The sequence below is a fragment of the Centropristis striata genome, chromosome 3 (assembly GCF_030273125.1).
Source record: "Centropristis striata isolate RG_2023a ecotype Rhode Island chromosome 3, C.striata_1.0, whole genome shotgun sequence".
NCBI classification, from domain to species: domain Eukaryota; kingdom Metazoa; phylum Chordata; class Actinopteri; order Perciformes; family Serranidae; genus Centropristis; species Centropristis striata.
Genome location: NC_081519.1, coordinates 4,109,758 through 4,133,333, shown reverse-complemented (window position 1 = coordinate 4,133,333; position 23,576 = coordinate 4,109,758). Strand labels below are relative to the sequence as shown.

The following is a 23,576-nucleotide window of genomic DNA, read 5'->3' as shown; positions in this document are numbered from 1 at the left end:
CATCATTTTCATCTGATAAACAAGTTGAACATGCAGGACTAAAATGGAAGAAGAAGAAAAGTTTTATTTTTATAGGATGCATTGGAAAGAAGGTCCTCAAATGTCAGTTTAAGTAAAAAAAAAAACAAAAAAAACAACAGCATTTCTACTTCCTCAGTACAGAACAGAGCAAAGGAAACAAAGGTTATATGAGAATGAGAGCGAGCTCGAACAAAGGGCAGAAAAAGTGAGAGAGTGTGTGTGTTTGTGTGTGTGTTAGCCATAAAAATCCAGAGTTCAGAACCATCTTTGATGTGCAAAACTGCAGGCTAGATGAAACAGATAATGTTTTACATCCCCAGACCCTGTGACTGTAAAATGGGCGACAAAAAGTTACAGGCAGCGAGGAGGAAAGCAACTTTTTCTTTAATCTGCTCCGGATGAGAGCGTCCACTAAACGCTTTAAAAGTAGAGAAGGTGGTAAACAATTTGCAACCCCACTCAGATGAATGGTAGCAGAATAAAACAGAGCAGAAACACCTCAGACACTTCCTGCTTTATTCAACACGACAGAGAACACAAACAGTGAGATAGTGAAGAATGAAGCCGGCGCATATTTTCTAATAAAACAAACAGCAGCACAAAGAGTAAAAAATGGAAAACGACAAAACTGAATTGAAATCGCACCGATCCAACAACGGCGCCTCGTAAACATGGTTTATTTCCATAAAACTTGGCTGTGGCCCAGCAGGACACACACACACACACACACACACACACACACGCAAACACACACACACACACACACACACACACACACACACACACACTGCAGCTGAGGTGTGTTGGATAAAGAGGCTGCTAGGTAAAATATACAGCTCATAATATTCACCAGCATCAATCTCCTGCATGCACAAACACACACAGTGGAGTCTGCAAACGCACACACACACACACACACACACACACACACGGAGTGGAGTCTGCAAACGCACACACACACACACACACATACACACACACACACAGTGGAGTCTGCAAACGCACACACACACACACACACACAGACACAGACACACACACACGGAGTGGAGTCTGCAAACGCACACACACACAGACACACACACACACAGACACACAAACACACACACACAGAGTGGAGTCTGCAAACGCACACACACACACACAAAAACACACACAGTGGAGTCTGCAAACGCACACACACCAGACACAGACACACACACACACATGCACACACACAGTGGAGTCTGCAAACGCACACACACACACACACACACACACACACACACACACACACACACACACACACACACACACACACAGACACACACAGACACATACACACACACACACACCCACACACACACACACACACACACACACAGACACATACACACACACAGTGGAGTCTACAAACACACACACACACACACACACACACACACACAGACACATACACACACAAATGCATGTTTCAGGCATTTCTTCCCAGAAATAAGGACATTTTATTTTGTGTTTATTATAACTTTTGTATCGACAGGCTGCCTCATATTTCAGCGTGACATCTGTTAGTCTTTGTAGAAATACAATTAAAATTACAAACGTTGAAAAAAAGTCATTAATAAAGCTCCGTAAAATTGCACATCAAGTCTCTAAATGTTAATAAATTGTTTGGTTGTTGGTATTTTTAATGATTTAATGAGACATTAAAATGATAAACAGCAGCCGAGTTGTTCTTATAAACTGCTTATTAAATCAACAGTAAAGTAAAATAACATATAAACAATTAATAAATCTCCCATTCACTTATAAACCTGAATATTAAAAGTGTGGCACCCTGCTTCAGTAATCTTCTCTCTCTCCTATCCTTTCCTCTCCTTGTTTCCTTTCCTCTCTTTCTCTTTCTTTCCTCTCCTCTCCTTGTTTCCTTTCCTCTCTCCCTCTCTCTTTCCTCTCCTCTCCTTGTTTCCTTTCCTCTCTTTCCCTTTCTTTCCTCTCCTCTCCATGTTTCCTCTCTCTCTCTCTCTCTCTCTCTCTCTTTCCTCCCTCCTCCTCTCTTTCTCTCCTCTCCTTGTTTCCTTTCCTCTCTCCCTCTCTGTTTCCTCTCCTCTCCTTGTTTCCTCTCCTTGTTTCCTCTCTGTCTCTCTCTGTCTCTCTCTTTCTCTCTTGCTTTCCTCCCTCCTCCCCTCTCTCTCTCCTCTCCTTGTTTCCTTTCCTCTCTCTCTCTCTCTCTCTCTCTCTCTCTCTCTCTCTCTCTCTCTCTCTCACCTTTTCCTTTACTTTTCTCCCTCTATCCTCTATTAACCTCTCTCACTTTCTCTGTCCTGCACACTACTTCAATCACACACACACACACACACTGACACACACACCCTCCCTCTGGTGAGTTATCCCTCACCGACTCGCACTCTATTACCCAAGATGCACTGCCCCGCTGCGCGCCTGCCTTTTCATTGACCAATAAAACAACCTGAGCTTTATGGCTCTACCGATTCCAAGTACATCAACTATAGAGAGACAGAGAGAGAGAAAGAGAGAGAGAGAGAGAGAGAGAGAGAGAGAGAGAGAGAGAGAGAGAGAGAGAGAGAGAGAGAGAGAGTACACCTTAGGTTTATGATCCTAAACCTCCCTTTAGAAGAAGAGCGAATGGGTGAGTAGATCAGGCGTGGAGAGAGAGGAAGAGATGGAGAGAAAATTGGGGGAAAAAGAGAAGGATGTACAGAAAATACTTAGTGGAAAGAATGATAAAACTGAGAAAGAAAGTCTGCCCTCTCCTGTTATGTGGAAAGAGAGAGAGAGAGAGAAAGAGAGAGAGAGAGCGAGGGAGCGTAAAGCCCATAAAAATATAGAGACCCATTCATGACTTATAAAATAACAGCCATCGATGTGCAAACCAAAACTGCAGCGTAGATGAAATAGATGATATTTTATTGTTCCAGCCCCTAAGTCCCAGTCTGTATAAATAGCTATTGATTTAACATGTTTTATTCAGCCAGCCAGGCCGACTCTGAGGCCTTGGAGACGTCAGATTCTTGTGGAAGGCGAGGCTGCTGCTCTCTGCTGCAGTTTAGACCACCGGCTAAAGGTTCTGTCCCAAGACCCTCCATCTGAGTGGCGTTTAGTCGTCTGTCTGTTTGGTGTCGGGGGAGTTAAGTGCTGGCAAGAAAACTTTACTTTTCATCACTGGCAAAGAATCAAAAAGAGCAAAAACTGAAACAACTGTGTTCATGTCTGCAGGACTTTGTTTAAACTCTGCAGCACTTACTTTTACAGAGACGTTTAACCCTCAATAGGGCACTTATTGAAATACGTGCAAATTCCAAATTTCAACCCTAGAGAATATTGGAGGACATTACATACAGCCAGAATGTGTAAAAAAAACATACGGACCCGGGGGAGGGGGGGTAATATTTTGAGAAAAAAAGTTTACAAGATTAAGGTGTCAAATCTACGAGAAAAGATGCACAGATTTATGAGATTTAAAGTGCTGAATCTGCGAGAAAAAAAGTTGTTTTTTTCCCACTTTTGTCTCGTAAATCTGTAACTTTTTTTGAGCAGATTTGCCACTTTAATCTCTTAAATATGCACATTTGCTTCTTGTAGATTTGGCACTTTAATCTCTTAAATATGCACATTTGCTTCTTGTAGATTTGGCACTTTAATCTAAATTTGCACTGATTACACTGATTTAAATAATGAGACTCACCAACAATAACAGTTTTTTTTGTATGACAATGACTTTTTTTATTTTGAAAGTGCAGTACAGTCAGAATGATCTTTATATATATATATATATATATATATATACACACACAATATTTTATTGCACAATTAAACTATTATACAATATAAACATTCTGGGTTCTTTTTGTGTACAATGAGATATTGTTTGAACAAAAAATAGGTCAGAATTGTTCCGTTGTTCATCATTATAAATTGATCATTTTATTATTAATTTGACAGAGGGGCCACAGCAGGGGCCAAAGGCTTCTTCCCAGGGGCAGTGGCCCCTGGAGGCCCCTGTGTAGAACCGCCACTGTCTGTCTCTGAGCAGCTCAGTGTCATCTAGAGGGACTTTACATGGTTCATTATTTGTCCCAGCTACTTACTTTGTTCCCTAACGCAGATGTTTGGGGGTAATTGAGAGTCTCAAGGAGCACTTGAGCTGAATTAGAGTGTTTCTAGTGTTTCTAGTGTTCACCGTGAGAATGAAGATTGTTTCATTTACTGGTTCCAACCGTGGCTCGGATGGTGGAGTGGTCGCCCACCGATCGGAGGGGTGGTGGTTCGATCCCTGGCCGTGGCAGTTTATATGTGACAGTATTGTTGAACAAGAAGTTGAACCACAATTCGCTCCTCATGAATGAAAGGACAACCAATGGGCAGTCTGTGGCCTAGAGCAGCTATTCTCAACCTTGGGGTCGGGATGCCAATTGGGGTGTCGAGATGATTTCTGGGGGTCCCCAAATCATTTTGAAAGTCAGCTCTGTCTCCACTGTGTTAAAGTGTTCATGTTTTAATGTGTTTTAGTCTTTTTGGTCACTTAATGTCTTTTTTTTGGGTCATTTTGTGTGTTTTTGGTCATTTTGTGTCTTTTTTTGATCATTTTGTGGTCATTTTGTTTCTTTTTTTGGTAATTTTGTTTCTTTTTTGGGTCATTTTGTGTCTTGGTTTTGGTAATTTTGTGTCTTTTTTGGTCATTTTGTGTCTTTTCTGGTCATTTTGTATCTTTTTTGGTCATTTTGTATCTTTTTTGGTCATTTTGTGTCTTTTTTGATCATTCTGTGGTCAATTTGTGTCTTTTTTGGTCATTTTGTTTCCTTTTTTAGGTCATTTTGTTTATTTTTTGGGTGACCTGAACTGTGCGTGTGAGAGCTCCCCGGGCGCAGTAATGTGCTGCCCACTGCTCCTTGCATGGTGTGTTCACTTGTGTGTAAAAAGGATGGGTTAACTGCAGAGGGTGAATTTCCCCATTGTGGGATTAATAAAGTAATCTTCTTCTTCTTCAAAAGATGAGAATATTTGGTGTTTGCACAGGCACACTGCAAATCTGAGGGAAATGATCTTGCTGCATGGACAGATAATTTACCTTGGCAAGATTTCTTAAATTAAGATTATTAAATCTAGAAATAAGCATGTTGAACACTTAAAATGAGAAATGAACTCTTAAAACAAGATAAATTAAAGCTGCCAGCAGCGATGAACTTACCAAGATAAAAAAAAACTTGAGATTTAGAATTGTTAAGTAATTGATCTTGTTTAAAGAGTTATTTTCTTATTTTAAGCGTTCAACATGCTTATTTCTAGATTTAATAATCTTAATTTAAGAAATCTTGTCAAGGTAAATTATCTGTCCATGCAGCAAGATAATTTCCCTCAGATTTAGTGTTTTTATCTGGTTTTTAGACACCACGTTTTTGCAGTGCAGCAAAATATGACTCATATTTAGGCTTGTTTTTTGACCCAAACAAGAATGTTACTTTTGTTTTCTGCATACATTCTGTAGCTCTCATAACTGCTTCACTTCCAGCATTTACGTACATTTATTTACTGTTTAAACTGTCTTTTATAAAGTCTAACCAGGAGGTTTTTTGCCCTAAACCTAGCTCAGTGGTTTTATAGCCTAACTTCACAGCAACTGCAGCTTTTTTTTTTTTCTTTTACAACTGTGAACCGTTCATGTATGTATAATGACGTATGTGCTATTTTTAGAACGATCAGCTCTGGACTGTGAGCTGTGAAACGCTCATATATGTTGTTATGGGTGGTTTTGTTAATTGGCCTATTCTGTCAATTAGATTGGAGATCTTGTTGGACTGAATGGTTGTTTAATGATGGTGGCCGGGGAGCCTCAGACACCACTGTATGAATGTGTGTGAATGGCTGAATGATCATGTTAAACCACTATATATTTACATTCACCATGTATTTCATCTACCCCCCATAGCTGAGAGAGAGGGGGCTTTAATCAGTCGTTATAGATTTAGTTCAAATGTTCACAAGCTGCCATTTGAAGAGTTGTGAAAAGCCCTAAAGTCCTGAGACAAGACAGTGATTCCTAGAAGGTGAGAACTTGTAACCAAGACTGACTGAGTATCACGGAAACAACCTGGTCTCACAGGAATCCACATCTCGCACTCAGAGCCAGATACAAAATACATCACCGGAAAGGTCTTGGCCTGGAGAGTAACATATATCAATTTCAAGGTTCTATGATATTCTTGCTTTGAGATATTGACCTTTGAACCTTAACCCTGGGGCATATTTAAATGATTATAACTAAGAGACAAAAAGGGTTACAGACATGAGACCTACTGTTATAGAAAGGTGTTGACATGGACTATAATGTGAGCATAGTCACTAAGGGGTGGGAGTTGGGGGGCTTTAGGATATGCTGAAAAAACAACAAATCCCCCATTGAACAAGACAATATTTAAATTCTGAAGCCAAAAATATGATTGACATCCCCTCAAACCCCTGGAAAGCCACTAATTAAGTATTTCCAACTTCCAATTTTAGGGGAAACCCTGTTTTATTACAAAAACTACAACTCCCTAGACCTCTCTTCAGTACTTATGTCGACATCAGTAAACTTTTTGTAGTTCTTCCGTATAAGGGTTGTGAAAACATATTTCTACCCAATATATCGAATATCACACACTGTCTAATAAATAATTATACTGCATGTATATTATCTATGCTAAAAAAAAGACAACAATGTTTGTTTAATGAAGATATTTGAACTAAAACAGGAGAGCAGAGTCTGGACCATTTACAGTGAAGTGCGATTCAATGAGATCGCACCACAAAATAAAACGGATTTCAAAATAAAACACAGCGGATCGTCTTTTTCTGGTGACATCTTCGCCACAAAGTGATTATGTACATTCACTGAGTGAATATTTAGAAAATAAAACATATATTTCTCGCTAGAAATGTAATCAAAATCCATTTCTATGCAGAAACAAAGTCAAAATATTGATTTTTTTCACAAAAAAAATTGAGAACTGTCCGCCATGTTTTTTTGCATTTTTTTGTGTGTATTTTTTAGTTAATTTGTGTCTTTTTTTGGTCATTTTATGTCTTTTTTTTGTCATTTTGTGTCTTCTGTGGGGTTTTTTTTGGTTATTCTGTCTTGTCATTTTGTGTCTTTTTTTCTCATTTTGTGTCTTGTTTTGGTCTGCTTTGTTTTTACGTCTAGATGTGATGAAGAAGCCATGCTTTGGTGCTTTTGGAGACTCCAGAGGGTTACTATGACCAATATAGGGGGGTTATGCTAAATCATGCTAATTAGCTTGATTACATAAATTGCCCATCATGTGCAAATTAGCATCTGGCAGTTTCTGCATGCTGGGGACCCAGACTATATATATTTCTATCATAGAACTTTGGTGAACTCAACATTTCCGGGTCCACAATGGGGCTCTATGGGCTGTAATGGTCACCGAGCTCTTTATTCATTAAACATATTTACACATCAGAGGGCGAAGATGAAAAACATGACATCACACCTCACCGTACACTTCCATCTCTCCAGGTATTTGGAGCCAGAAAAGTTTTGGGTAATTTGTTAAACAGAGCCGTCTTTTTGTTTTGTCTCCCTCCAGATTCTTTATTTATTTGTGTCTTTCTTTCTTTCTTTCTTTTCGCCTTCAACCTTGAATTCCTCTCTTTCTTTCTTTCTTTCTCTCTCTCTCTCTCTTGCACACACACAGTCACGCGTTCACACATCAGCTCTGCAGCCTGCAGGCCCAGCTGAAGTGAGGCGTCCAGCTGTCAGAGCTTTTGATTTGAGTCTGCTAATGGAGGCGAGCTCCTCCTCCCACAGACTCTCACACTCACACATGCACATCACCTCCGGCCTCCGAGGGCCCGTTTTACACAAAAAACATCCATCTTCATCAATTGTTACCTCTCTATTTCTTTTTCTTTTCCTCCCTCATCCTCTTTTCTTCTAGCCTGGGTTTATGGTGTCCAGGTCTGATTCTTAGCCCTGCTTTTGGTATCCAATCAGAGAACGGGGAGGGACGGCGAGACAATGACGCAAAATGACCAAAAAAGGAAACAAAATGACCAAAAAAGACACAAAATGACTAAAAATAGGCACAAAATGACAAAAAACATCCATCTTCATCAATTGTACCACTTCCACAATTGAGCTTTAATTTCAATTCTCTGTGCTTTTTGTCACAACACTAGTTTCTTTTTCTCTTTGTCAAAGCTTGTATTAACCCTCTGGAGTCTCCAAAAGCACCAAAGCAGCTTCTTCATCACATCCAGACGCAAAAACAATGCAGACCAATAAAATACACAAAAAGACAAAAAAAAGACACAAAATGACCAAAAAAGACACAAAATGACCAAAAAAAGACACAAAATGACCAAAAAAGACACAAATGACCAAAAAAAGACACAAACTAACTAAAAAAGACACAACAACGGACACAAAATGACCAAAAAAGATACAAAATGATAAGACAGAATAACCAAAAAACCCAAAAGAAGACCAAAAAAGAAACAAAATAACTAAAAAAGACACAACAACAGACACACAATTACCAAAATAGACACAAATGACCAAAAAAGATACAAAATGACCAAAAAAAGACACAAAATGACCAAAAAAAGACACAAAATGACCAAAAAAAGAGACAAAATAACGAAAAAAGACACAACGGACACAAAATGACCAAAAAAGACACAAAAAGACACCAAAAAAGACACAAAATGACTTACAAAGACATGAAAACACATGAAAAGGATAAAAAAAATGGACAAAATAGCCCTTTAAGACTCCATAGAGTTAAAGCAGAATATGATATTCTTTTTTTCGTTTTCAAAGCTTGTATTAAATCAGACTTTGAGCTATAAAGCTCCCTGCCTGTCTGTTTCTTCCTCTCAGGAGTTCTTCATTGGCATACAAATTAACAACAATCATCGCACATTTAAAGATAATCATAAAGATAATCAGTTTCTACATTAAATTAGATCTCTGTGTGTAATCCCTCTGCTTCAGTGTGTCTGAGTGTGTGAGTCTTGACTCACACTGTTTCTCTGTGTGTCGGCTTCTCTCTCACTGACTTTATTCCAAAGGAGCTTTATTGCAGGAAGAGAAAAGGTTTGTTACTCATCGTGTATATTATGGTGTCACTGGGACACGAGCTCAGACTGAACGGGACTAAATTAGAAACTATGTTATAGATTTTCTTTTTGCCTGAGCGGACTGATGAGAGCAGAGTGTGAGAGGAAACACGACAGATGCAACGTAGGCAACAAATGCTACAAAGTTACTGAATCCAAATGGTGAGTTCAGGGTCATGTGATACCATCTGAGAGCTTTTCCTGTCTTAACTTCAGTTTCAAAGATAGAAAAAACGTATCTCAGACCTGCTGTCTTATCTTTATTAAACAGATCCTAGCTGTAACTGTAACTTTATCACGTCTGTAGCTTTGATTTAACCCTCTGGAGTCCACAAAGTTAGCCACTAGCATCAGTTAGCCGCTAGCATCAGTTAGCCGCAAGCATCAGTTAGCCGCTAGCTTTCGCTAATGACCGAATTTCACCGCTTTCCCGCATTTCACAACAAAGAAATAAGAGTTAGCAGAACTATTGTCCCTTGTTGTGAACCCCAACTTAAAGATATAAGTAACAACAACTCACCAACTTGTTTTTGAGCAGACAACTGGCTTCCTTTGTTGTGCTTCCTTTGGTCATTTTGTGTCTCTTTTTGGTAATTTTGTGTCCTTCAGTCCAACAAATCTAACATATAAGAGGGTTCCTATGTCAGCTAATGTTGTGACCACAATTTTGAGTTAGCATTGATACGCTAATGGCTACTCTTGTAGCTGTAACAAGCAGCGCCACTAGCATCAGTTAGCCGCTAGCATCAGTTAGCCGCTAGCATCAGTTAGCCGCTAGCTTTCACTAATGACCAAATTTCACAACAAAGAAATAAGAGTTATCAGAACTATTGTCCCTTGTTGTGAACCCCAACTTAAAGATATAAGTAACAACAACTCTCCAACTTGTTTTTGAGCAGACAACTGGCTTCCTTTGTTGTGCTAACTTACATTATTGCCCTAAATGTCAATAATTTATATTTCCAAGTTTTACCAACTTAAATCACTGTTTTAGGCCAAAAAATACAAGTTGGCTTTTTGCAGTGAGGGCGCTCTCTTGTTGCTTCAGTTTGATGGAGATGTGAATTTGAGCTTCAGTTATTGGATATTTTCATTTTGTAGCTGCTGCTGGTCGGCAGCCAGCAAAGCAACGCTGCCCTTGCTTTCTGTTCCGTCAAGAAAATAAAACTCTGGAGACAAATGACAGGAAACATGAACCGATCCAGGGGCTACAGCAGCTCTGCAAGTTGGAGAAACATTTTTTTTGCGTTGGTGGAGGTTTTTTTTTTCCGCTCCAGCGAGTTCCTTCTGGTTCATTCATGTTGTCCGTCTTCGTTTCTGTCTCCTTTATTCATTCTTTTCCCTCTACCTCCCTCGCTTGTTCTCACCTTGCCTCCACACTTTATATATCTTGTATTTTTATTGTCACTTGGGGCTGAAACACAAACTGAAATGCACTTAGAGATCCTGACACACACACACACACACACACACACACACAAAAACACACACACTCTTGTACTTCATGATGGGCTGGATGTGTTTTGGCGTTTGAGTTGCTATTAATGTGTTTTTTCCCCAACAGTCAATACTCTTTTGTCCTGACTGTCATTCACAGTGACAGCTGTCCTCCAGTGTTCTGCTGCACATGTGTGTTTGTGTGTGTGTGTGTGTGTGTGTGTGTGTGTGTGCGTGTGTGTGTGTGTGTGTGTGTGTGTCCATGTGTGCAGCCACTGACAGTTGTGCTTTGTGGAAACTTGCCAGCAGCAACATTACGACAGACATTGACAGTTCTTTTAACAGAAGAACTATTGAAGTGCTTCTGCCAGTCTAGTCGCCACGGGTCAATTTGCTCAATTTGTTCCAGTCTCATAGCGGTGATCATGTGGAGGAACACAAACCTTTAGTGAAAGCCAACATCACTTCAACACTTCAACTCCCAACATTGATTTGTGAAACATTTTACGGACAATTTAACAACAGATTGTTCCCAATATCAGAAACCCAGCTACAGTTTGACACTCACGAGTGATAAAATAAAATATAAAAACAACTGTTTTTTTTATCACAACGGGTAACCTCGATCCTTTAAGAGCTTAGTAAATGTGTGAAACGCGACTTTGACCGGACTTCCTCTGGACCAGTGGTACTCAACCTTTTTGAGTCGTGACCCCCAATTTAATATGCATGTTGTCCGCGACCTCCGCTCACTGAACACAATCTCACAAGCACAGTTCAGATCACCCAAAAAAAGACACAAAATGACTAAAAAAAACACAAAATGACTAAAAAAGACACAATGACCAAAAAAAGACACAAAATGACTAAAAAAAGACACAAAATGACCAAAAAAAGACACAAAATGACCAAAAACAGACACAAAATGACTAAAAAAAGACACAAAATGACCAAAAAAGACACAAAATGACCAGAAAAGACACAAAATGACCAAAAAAAGACACAAAATTACTAAAAATAGACACAAAATGACTAAAAAAAGACACAAAATCACCAGGAAAAGGAAACAAAATGACCAAAAAAGACACAAAATCACCAAAAAAGATATATATATATATATATATATATATTATATTTAAGTAAAACAAGCAAAACACACAATAACTAATCTAAAAGACTATTAACAGTTGAAAATGTGTGAGAAAAAGAATGTGTAACGAAATGGCTGACGAAGGGTGAACAATAGACCATGCGGCCTTGAAAGTCTATGTGTTGTAGGAAGCCAAATTAAAAGTATATTTTATGTGGATTAGTGTGTGAGAGTGACCTGCGTCACGCACAGAGACAGAGAACAGACACAGACAAAATAGACAGAATAATACAATTATTTTAACACACCCCCTAGCAGCAGCCCGTGCACCCCTGGGGGTCCACGCACCACACTTTGGGAATCCCTGCCCTAAAGCAAACACGGCTAAAGCTGACAGAAATGTATCTAAGATGAATCAAAGTAAACTAAAAGACTTTGAAATCTCCTTTCTGCCTCCAGATCACCTACAAGGCCCTGAGCTCTCTGGACCCCAGCGCCGACCTGACCACCCAGAGGGGCCGGGTGTTCAAGCTGAGGAACGAGACCCACCACCTGTTCGTCAGCCTCTACCCGGGGACCACCTACTTCTTCACCCTCAAAGCCTCCACCAACAAAGGCTTCGGCCCGCCCGTCACCACCCGCATCACCACCAAGATCGCAGGTAGAAAAATCCTTCTGTCACATTTTGACGTGAAATAATTGCACCAAATTGTTGTTATTTGTTGTTGTATCTTTTTTCTCTGCTGCTGCTGCTGACATTTGTTTGATCCTCTTATCACATAAAGACACTGTGCCACGCTCACGCTTATAATTGAGATAATCGCAGGTGGAGAAGGAAAACAGTGAAGGCTTGTTTGTCGGCTTGTCAATCATTTCCTCTGAATGTGTCACTGTGTGTGTCTTTGTTTGTGTGTCGGAGTGGCCGGCTGTGTTTACGTCGTCCATAGAAAATGTCAGTGGCACAGAGGAAAAAGGAAAGCAATCAACTTTGGTGGCAAGAACTGTGAAATGACCTGTTGATGCATTTTACCTGGCGGCCGCTGGAGGCAGTATCAATATGACCAAAAAAAGACACAATATGACCAAAAAAAGACACAATATGAACAAGAAAAGACACAACATGACTGAAAAAACACGAAATAACTTTAAAAAAAGACACAAAATGACCAAAAAATACACCGAATGACCAAAAAAGACACAAATGACTTAAAAAATAAACAAAATTACTAACAAAAGACACAGAATAATCAAAAAAGACACAAAATCATTCAAAAAAGGACACAAAATGACCAAAAAAGACACAAAATTACAAAGAAAGACACAAAATGACCAAAAAAGACACAAAGTGACAGAAAAAAATACTTTAAAAAGAAACAAAATGACCAACAAAAGACACAGAATTATAAAAAAAGACACAAAATCATTCAAAAAAAGGACACAAAATGACCAATAATTGAGATAATCGCAGGTGGAGAAGGAAAACAGTGAAGGCTTGTTTGTCGGCTTGTCAATCATTTATTTCCTCTGAATGTGTCACTGTGTGTGTCTTTGTTTGTGTGTTGGAGTGGCCGGCTGTGTTTACGTCATCCATAGAAAATGTCAGTGGCACAGAGGAAAAAGGAAAGCAATCAACTTTGGTGGCAAGAACTGTGAAATGACCTTACATGTTGATGCATTTCTTTATTCTGCAACAAAAAGGCTTCTTATTTTATTCCAACTGTTCTGTGACGGCTGCTCTCTGTTGTTTAACCCTCTGGAGTCCACGAAAGACACAAAAATGACCAAAAAAGACACAAAAGGACTAGAAAAAAGACACAAAATGACCAAAAACCTTTGTTCCCTTCCACAGGATTGAGTTTTGTCTAGTTTCTCCTCATGGAGGTAGTTGTGGCCTTTTAGCTGTTGTTTTTGTTCTAAGGATATCCGCAGAGACACTCAAAAGTCCAAGTTTATATTGATTATTATTGTTTATATTGTTAACTTGCAGAGGATGACTTGTCTGCAGACTAGATTCAGAATGAATTATCTTATATTGGATGTCTATTCCACTGTATCACCAGCACTAATTGCCTGCAGGTTATGGAGAGTTGTTTTGCATCAAGTAGAGGTTGTAAAAATTTAAATAGTTCAAAATATATACGTGGAGACTCTTTTTTTCTTTGGAAAAGTATTTTCAAATTCCATTTCATTCCATTAAAAACAACAATTAAATTAGATTTATGTCATTATAAATGTGTTATTCTGCACAAAAGACACATTTGAGTATATATATATATATATATATATATATATATATATATATATATACTCAAAGACCGAAAAGAGACACAAAATGACTAAAAAAAGACACAAAATGACTAAAAAAAGACACAAAATGACCAAAAAAAGACACAAAATTATTTAAAAAAGACACAAAAAGACACAAAATGACCAAAAAATACACAAAATCACACAAAATGACCAAAAAAAGACACAAAATGACTAAAAAAAGACACAAAATGACAAAAAATATATATGTATATATATATCTATATATATATAGTGAGTAAACTGTAAGAAGAGCACAAAAAAAGCCCTGAAATGGCTTGTTGGGTTTCGGAGGGTTAAAACAGGATTGCACTTGTTTTTTTTTCAATATTTTCATTATATTCACGTACATAAAGTACAGACTTCTTTGAGCTATGACTTAGTTTTTCTGAGAATATAATTATCAGAAACATTTTCCCCTTGGTAATCCAATGGGAGCTTTTCACTCCTATTTTTATTCATCTCATTACATAATTGATCAGTGTCACTTATCCACTTAATCCACATGTGATGTAAAGCGGAGATAATGGTGTAAGTCTCCATGTACCCAGAAGGGCTCTACTGTGCAGCCGAGCTCTTTCCCAACACTTTTCACACTCGAAAATTACACACATTCATTTTTGTGGAAACTGCTCTGTGCTGCAGCAAGTGGCCACTTCTCCTTTGTTACAAGAAGCTTTGGGGGTTTGTGAGAAATGTGGCATGAGATTGCTTTCTTTTTAATTACACCGAAGTTTATTTCAGAGGAAATACTTCACACATCACATTTAACCCCAGGAGAATGTATATTCAGCCTAATAATGGTTAATGAGTTTGTGAATGAAAGCCAAACACGAGCAGCTCTGATCAGCTCTTCTATCGGCTGAGTTCTGCAGTGTTAAGTCGGGGACAATAAGTCCTTTCTTTATTTCATTTCGTTTAATGTTACCTTAAAACAGGGGTCTCAAACTCTAATTACCTTGGGGCCGCTGGCGGCAGTATCAAAATGACCAAAAAAAGACACGAAATGACCAAAAAAGACACAACATGACTGAAAAAAACAGTAAATTACTTTAAAAAAGACAAAAATGACGACAAAATACTCAAAATTACCAAAAAAAGACACAAAATGACAGAAAAAAACTAAATTACTTAAAAAAGACATAAAATGACCCAATAAAGACACAAAATGACAGAAAAAACTAAATAACTTAAAAAAGAAACAAAATGACCTACACAAGACACAGAATTATAAAAAAGACACAATCATTAAAAAAGGCACAAAATGACCCAAAAAAGACACAAAATGACCAAAAAATACACAAAATGACCAAAAAGACACAAATTATTTTAAAAAAGACACAAAATGACCAAAAAAGGCACAAAATGACAGAAAAACCTAAATTACTTAAAAAAGACACAAAATCACCCAAAAAGACACAAAATGACCAAAAAAAAAGACACAACATGACTGAAAAAACACTAAATTACTTTAAAAAAAGACATAAAATGACAGAAAAAAACTAAATTACTTAAGAAAAGAAACAAAATTATTTAAAAAAGACACAAAATTATTTTAAAAAGACACAAAATTATTTTAAAAAGAAACAAAATTATAAAAAATTCTGATGAAATACTTCACATATCACATATCACATTTAACCAAAGGATAATGTATATTCAGCCTAATAATGTTTTTCAAAGTTTGTGAATTAAAGCCAAACACGAGCAGCTCTGAATCCTCCACTATCAGAGTTAAACTGAAGCCGGAGGACTAAATGTGTCATCAGCTTGTTATTAGTGTCTTCTGATCTGTCAGTGATTTCAGCCTGACCTTTCCACTGACTCTCCCTTCCTCCATCTTCCTTTAAATCTTAACAACATGTCACTAAGAGAAAAAAACACCACACTTTAACAGAGATGTTTCCCTCCAAATGCCACGCCAGCTCCGATCTCCGTTACCTCGTTCAAGGGCCGAAGGATGAAGATGTTTCAATTAAATGATGCAGACGGATAGAGATGGATTTACATAGGAGGAGGGTAACCTAAATGCCACACCAATCAGGAGAAAAAAGTTGTGATGTTTTACTCAGACAGCCACTGATGCTGCACCTTCAGCTTGAAGGCGTGACAAATGTGAAATTAAAACCTCGACTGTAGCACGTATTCATCTTTCTGTTGCTCTTAACAGCAGCGGATAAGAACACTGTTGTCAAGATATGATACAATAATATCACAACAAAATAACAGAGAGATCAGAGCCACAACAGATTTGCACACTTGAGCTTTAAATAACTTTTGCCTGAAAAAAAAAGAGTGAAAAAGAACAATAATTGGAGATTTTTAAACGTCTACTTCTCCGGCCTAATTTCACCTAGAGACTCCATTTAAACTTTAAACAGTAGACACAAGTCTTGTGTATCGGTGTATTAATCCACGTTTCGATAGGTCATATGGTTTTTCATCAATCCCTGTTCAATGACCATGATCATTTTTGGAGAAATTCTGAGATTATAATGGGTGTGTATTGCACGGAATGTTCGTGCCACAGTGTGACATCATCGCCAGAGTGTAGAGGGAGAGAAAAAATTGTCAAAAAATAAATTCAAAAACTGCGCTCCAGGCCGCAAATTCCACTCTACAGATATAATTTATACATAGAAACGTAGGAAGATTAGTCTTCTGACTCACAATCCTCTGGTAAAGCTGTCAGAGTTATAGTTTGGGCGTAGGACGCACAGATGATCCACCAACACGCACCAACAGCCTCATTGGCTCCCATATTAAAAACGCAGGAAGATTTCTGAAAAAGGGAGATGTAACAGTTTATTTAGATTGATCTAACAAAGGTATTATTACATTTTTCTTAAATAAAAACATATGTAGACGTTCGGGAAGAACTCAGGACGCTCAAAGTGAAGTCGGATCAATGATAGGTATTATGGTTTTACCAAAAATGCTTTCTGTTCGAGGCCAGAAATTTCGGTCTGTCCACCTCTGTTATGGAACATTGTCAGTTGGTGGCAGTTAATTCTGTTGATTGCTCTGATCTGATTGCCTTTGATCTTTGATGTGATTACAGTTACAGATACACACACACACACACACACACACACACACACACACACACACACACACATTTTGAGGTTAATGGTCATAGGTTGCTGTATAAATAAATACTTGAAAAGGAATGCTTGTTGTAGGTGTGCTCCTTGTATATAATATAGTATTATAACATTACTAGTATTAATTGTTTGAATCTCATCATAGTGTACACACACCGGCAGTAGCCCCCGTGGCCCTTTCACAATTTCCCCAGAGGAAATTTTCTAGTTTTATTTAATATTACTTTGAAACAATGAGGTATTTCTTTCTTGCAACTGAGCTGGACTTCCTGGATGTGCAATCATCCAGTAAATAGTACCCTGAATTTTCTGAACTTCATTAAATGTTTTCTTTTCTTTCTTTCTTTCTTTCTTTCTTTCTCTCTTTCTTCCATCAGCCCCCATGATGCCAGAGTACGAGTCTGAGGCTCCTCTCAACGAGACGGAGACCACCATCACCATCCTGCTGAAGCCCGCCCAGTCACGAGGAGCTCCCATCAGGTAACGCCTCACCTCTGTCTTATCTCTTTATCATTCTAATCAAATCAAATCAAACTTTATTTATAGAAAGCTTTTCATACATATAAATGCAACACAAAGTGCTTGACAAAAAAATAAGAATAAAAACAGACAATCAAAATGACAAAAACCACCGCTCCCTCCCCCACATACACACCTGTATGTACACACACACAAACATGCACTCAGACTATATACCCACTTTACTCTCCTCTCCTCGTTTCCTTTCCTCTCTCTCCTCCCCTCTCCTTGTTTCCTTTCCTCTCTCTCCTCCCCTCTCCTTGTTTCCTTTCCTCTCTCTCCTCCCCTCTCCTTGTTTCCTATCCTCTCTCTCCTCTCCTTGTTGCCTTTCCTTTCCTTTCCCTTCCTTTCATTTCTTGTCTCTCTCTCTCTCTGTCTCTCTCTCTCTATCTATATATCTATCTATCTATCTATCTATCTATCTATCTATCTATCTATCTATCTATCTATCTCCTCTCCTTGTTTCTTCTCCTCTCTCTCCTCTCCTTGTTTCCTTTCCTCTCTCTCCTCTCCTCTCCTTGTTTCCTTTCCTCCCTCTCTCTCCCTCTCTCTCTCTCTCTCTCTCTATCTATCTATCTATCTCCTCTCCTTGTTTCTTCTGCTCTCTCTCCTCTCCTTGTTTCCTTTCCTCTCTCTCCTCTCCTCTCCTTGCTTCCTTTCCTCCCTCTCTCTCCCTCTCTCTCTCTCTCTCTCTCTCTCTATCTATCTATCTCCTCTCCTTGTTTCCTCTCCTCTCTCTCCTCTCCTTGTTTCCTTTCCTCTCTCTACTCTCCTCTCCTTGTTACCCCCCCTCTCTCTATCTATCTCCTCTCCTTGTTTCCTTTCCTCTCTCTCCTCTCCCTGTTGCCTTTCCTTTCCTTTCCTTTCTCTCTCTCTCTCTCTCTCTCTCTCTCTCTCTCTCTTTCTCTCTTTATCCTCTTCTTCTTTCCTTTCCTTTCTCTCTCTCTCTCTCTCTTTTTCTCCTCTCCTTGTTTCCTTTCCTTTCCTTTCCTTTCCTTTCTCTCTCTCTCTCTCTCTCTCTCTCTCTCTCTCTCTCTCTCTTCTCTCCCCTCCAGCCTCTTTCTTTCCTCTCTTTCCACCCACTTTCCTCTCCCTCTCTTCTTCCTCAAGGGTCTCTTTTGAAGCCATTAAAATCACTCACACATAGAAGTCCAATTTGTATGCAAAGGAACTCGGAGAATGGGACTTCATTTTCTTTCTCTTTTTTATATAAATCTGGCAGTGAAACGTGTCATCATTCGTCACTTGTAGCGTCAGCCGCTGTCTTGTGGAGCTGCAGCCACAAATATCTGATAATTATTCCCCATTCAGAGTCTGATCACTGAAAAAAAAAACATTGTTGGAATAAAGGAGATAAAAAAAGAACAAATGAACAAACAAACATGCAATCATGATCAGATCAACACATCTGTGCACAATAACAGTAATGATGATACAGTCGAACCCTTTTGTGATTGTGAAGAGCTGCTTGTTGTCATTAGACATCATAATTCATCTCTTTATAGCAGGTAAAATTTAAAAACAAGAGGAAGGAAATTATAGAAAAGTTTCTTTCTTCCAGCCCCCGGTCCACTGGTCTCACTCATTTTGTTTCTTTTTTGGTAATTATGTGTCTTTTTTGTTCATTTTGTGTCTTTTTTGTTCATTTTGTGTCTTTTTTTGTTCATTTTGTGTCTTTTTTTGGTCATTTTGTGTCTTTTTTTTGGTCATTTTGTGTCTTTTTTTAGTAATTAAGAAATAACTTTAAAAACAAGAGAAAAGGAAATTATAGAAAAGTTTCTTTCTTGCAGCCCTCAGTCCACTGATCTCACTAATTTTGTGTCTTTTTTTGGTAATTCTGTGTCATTTTTCGGTAATTTTGTTTATTTTTTAAATAATTTAGTTTTTCTCTGTCATTTTGTGTCTTTTTTGGTCATTTCGTGTCTTTTTTGGGTCATTTTGTGTCTTTTTTAAATAATTTTGTATATTTTTTGGCAAATCTGTGTATTTTTTGGTCATTTTGTGTCTTTTTTTTGTAATTTTGTGTCTTTTTTGGTCATTTTGTGTCTTTTTTTTTGGTCATTTTGTGTCTTTCTTTATTCTTCCAGCCCTCGGTCCACTGATCTCTCTGGTTTTGTTTTAAAATAGACACGCAGCTAATTTATTCCTTTTTCTTTTCTCATTTTTTCCAACCAGCGTGTTTTTTAATTAAAAGTTGACTTTGAACATGTGATCCCATCCATTTCACTGGAGCAGGAGAGAGAACATAATTCTGCAGTTGCCTTTAGGGAAATCCAGCTTCGACAAGGGTGCGTGGAGAATATATATCAGAGAAATCTGGACTTGGGGAAATGGATATATGAGAAATGTGTGCGTGGGTCAGTGGTTTAGTGTTAATTTCTGTAAATCCCACTCCATATCTCCCACACATGGCAAATATATCTACAGTTGAATTAGGCCTGGCTCCAATCACTAACATCTTTATGTGTTTATCAGCTTGAGATAAGCCCCTTAACGTGTTTGCTTATTATGTGGGTTTTTGTGCAAGTATTACATGTTTTAAGTGCCAACAGATGTACATGAAGTAGCAGAAAAAAAGGCATCTGTCGGTTAATGTGCACGCTAATGTTTTTTACACAGGAGTTGTGGTGTTGTTGTTTTTTTATTTTTATTTTATTTATTCTGAGGAGATGAGAGCGTCTCGAGCTCAGGAGCTTAGATGAGAAATGTTTACTGAGACTGAGGCTTCGCTAAGAGGAGCAGCTGTTGTGGTCGAGAAACACACACACACACACACACACACGCAACATCACACACACATCAGCATCGCACGCTCGGATACAAAAACAAGTGCATTCACGAATGCATGAGGAGGAAGACAGCTGTAAAGTGGATGTCAACACGCGTTTACACACAGATACACATTTTTTTTAATTTGCAAACATCGTCACTGTGCAGAAAAGTCCACACCCATTTTATTGTGTCTTTTTTTAGTCATTTTGTGTCTTTTTATAGTCATTTTGTGTCTTTTATGTGTCTTTTTAAAATAATTTTGTGTCTTTTTTGGGTCATTTTTTTTCTTTTTTAGTTTTTTTCTGTCATTTTGTGTCTTTTTTGGGTCATTTTGTGTTTTTTTGGGTCATTTTGTGTCTTTTTTGGGTCATTTTGTGTTTTTTGGGGTCATTTTGTGTCTTTTTTGGTAATTCTGTGTATTTTTTGGTCATTTTGTGTCTTTTTTTGGTAATTTTGTGTCCTTTATGTGTCTTTTTTATATAATTTTGTGTATTTTTTCTGTATTTTTTTTCTTTTTTAAGTAATTAAGTTTTTTTCTGTCATTTTGTGTCTTTTTTTTGGTAATTTTGTGTCTTTTTTGGTCATTTTGTGTCTTTTTTTGTAAGTTTGTGCCTTTTTTAGATATTTTTTTGTCTTTTTTGGTAATTCTGTGTCTTTTTTCGTTCATTTTGTTTCTTTTTTAAGTAATTTCGGGGGTTTTTCGGTGATTTTGTGTCTTTTTTGGTCATTTTGTGTCTCTTTTTGGTAATTTTGATACTGCCTCCAGCAGCCCCCAGGTAATTTGAGTTTGAGACCCCTGATTTAAATGATGCAGACGGATAGAGATGGATTCTCCAACATGACTCTGACGCTCCACCTCTTTCCATGTGAACTGCTGGATGGCACAAAAACTCCTGAAACTAAATAACTCAAAACCTGAAGTCCTATCGCTTAAACCTCCCATCCACACCAGCTCCATCCTAACCTCCTCATTGGTTCCTATGCCAACTGGGTAACACCCACCGCCCGTAATCTAGGAGTCATTTCTGACTCCAATCTAAACTGAGAAAAATATATCAATAAAGTAGTTTAGTCCTGTTTCCTTCAATTCAAAACCATATCCAGAATCAAAAAAATAATTTCCCGCTCCGATTTGGAAAAAGTAATACATAGGCTCATATTCTCCAGATTAGATTATTGCAACTCATAAACCACAAATCACTCTCTCGCCTCCAACTGGTTCAAAAAGCAGCAACTCAGCTTCTTACTGGTTTTAAAGCAAACAGCACAAATCTACAGGGCTTCAATCAGTACATGTGGGCTTCTTGTCTAATGCTGAAGCCATATATTTTAATTTGAACTCATTACAGAAACATTTTTTAATTAAAGATTGCCTAATTCAGGTAAAAGTGATTCATTTGATCCGACTATTGCACTTATCCCCACTAGTCAATCAATACAGAGCATAAAAACGTCAATTTCCAGAGTACTTTATGTCCATTACAGCAGTAAAAACATTAGCAGAAGCTGAAGTCTGTAAAGAATTCTCAGGAAAATGCCGACTATATAAAAAGGGCTGTAAAGTGTTCCAAGGGTCACTGTTTTTTTTATTTTTTATTTTTTATTGAAATGGTAGATTTACTGTGGAAGTGAACATCTGCAAACGTTTCAACAAAGTGGCTGGCAGATAATTTCTTATGCTGACTCGGCACAAAAGTAGGAAATTAAAAGAAAGAAATATATGTGTGTGTGTGTGTGTGTGTGTGTGAGAGAGAGAGAGAGGTTACATCCTCCTTTATGTATGTTTTTATGCACATTAAGTGTGTGTGTGAGGTTACATCCTTGTTAATGTGTGTTTTTATCCACATTAATAAGTCTGTGTGTGTGTGTGTGTGTGTGTGTGTGTGTGTGTGTTTGTGTGTGTGCGTGTATGTGTGAGGTTACATCCTCCTTTATGTGTGTTTTTATGCACATTAATAAGTCTGTGTGTGTGTGTGTGTGTGTGTGTGTGTGTGTGTGAGGTTTCATCCTCATTTATGTGTGTTCTTATGCACATTAATAAGTCTGTGTGTGTGTGTGTGTGTGTGTGTGTGTGTGTGTGTGTGTGTGTATGTGTGTGTGTGTGTATGTGTGTGTGTATATATATGTGTGTGTGCGTGTGCGTGTGTGTATGTGTGTGTGTGTGTGAGAGAGGTTACATCCTTGTTTATGTGTGTTTTTATGCACATTAATAAGTCTGTGTGTGTGTGTGTGTATGTGTGTGTGTGTATATATATGTGTATGTGTATGTGTGTGTGCGTGTGCGTGTTTGTATGTGTGTGTGTGTGTGCGTGTATGTGTGAGGTTACATCCTCCTTTATGTGTGTTTTTATGCGCATTAATAAGTGTGTGTGTGTGTGTGTGTGTGCACTCTCCTAGCTATATATGCACTCTGGCAGGTGTGTGTGTGATCTAACAGGTGTGTCGAGATGTGTTTATATACTTAATACTGCTTTGTGTGTGTGTGGGCTTTGGCATATGTGTGTGTGTGTGTGTGTGTGTGTGTGTGAGAGAGGCTTCATGAATGGCTGAGGGCTCCTTTAGCGGTCAGGACAAACGCAGCGGCCCTCCGCAATTACCTCCGTCCTCCACGCCAAGAACTCACTTCACAATTATACGCAATTAGGGAAATGTATGTTTCTGTGAAGGGGCCGCGGCCAATTATCCCCAGCTCCCGTTTGGCAGCTTTCATAAAAGATAATTGCTGATGACCAAAGATGAGTCTCTCTCTCTCTCTCTCTCTCTCTCTCTCTCTCTCTCTCTCTCTCTCTCTCTCTCTCTCTCTCTCTCTCTCTCTCTCTCTCTCTCTCTCTGTTTCTGTCTTTCTGGTGAAATATCCATTTCAGACTAATGGCTCTCTGAGGCTTCACAGGGATGAAGCAGAGGCCTGATACATTGGGCCAATAGGGAATTGGGCGCCCGTGTGTGTGTGTGTTTTAAGTGTGTGTGTGTGTTTGGACTTACAGGTGTTTCTCTGCATGCATCAATGTTATTGCACTTTTCTCTTTGGGAGAAGCAATAATAATAATAATACTTTTATTTATATAGCACCTTTAAAAAACTGCTTTGACAAAGTGCTTTGACAGAACAAGCATGAAGGTCATGCAAAAATAAGAAACCAACAATGAAGAATGACTAAAAATATTTATACGTATATATATATATATATATATATATATCACACAAGT

At 38.2% G+C, this 23,576-nt stretch overlaps 1 protein-coding gene across 1 annotated transcript in view; it reads left to right on the top strand.

Moving 5' to 3' along the window:
• Positions 1-23,576, top strand: part of ptprt (protein tyrosine phosphatase receptor type T) — a 555,356-nt gene that overhangs the window by 290,010 nt on the left and 241,770 nt on the right. The window contains exons 12-13 of the mRNA XM_059329753.1: positions 12,128-12,329; positions 17,457-17,559. Of these exons, the coding sequence (XP_059185736.1) occupies positions 12,128-12,329; positions 17,457-17,559 (305 nt within the window). The remainder of the gene's footprint in view (positions 1-12,127; positions 12,330-17,456; positions 17,560-23,576) is intronic.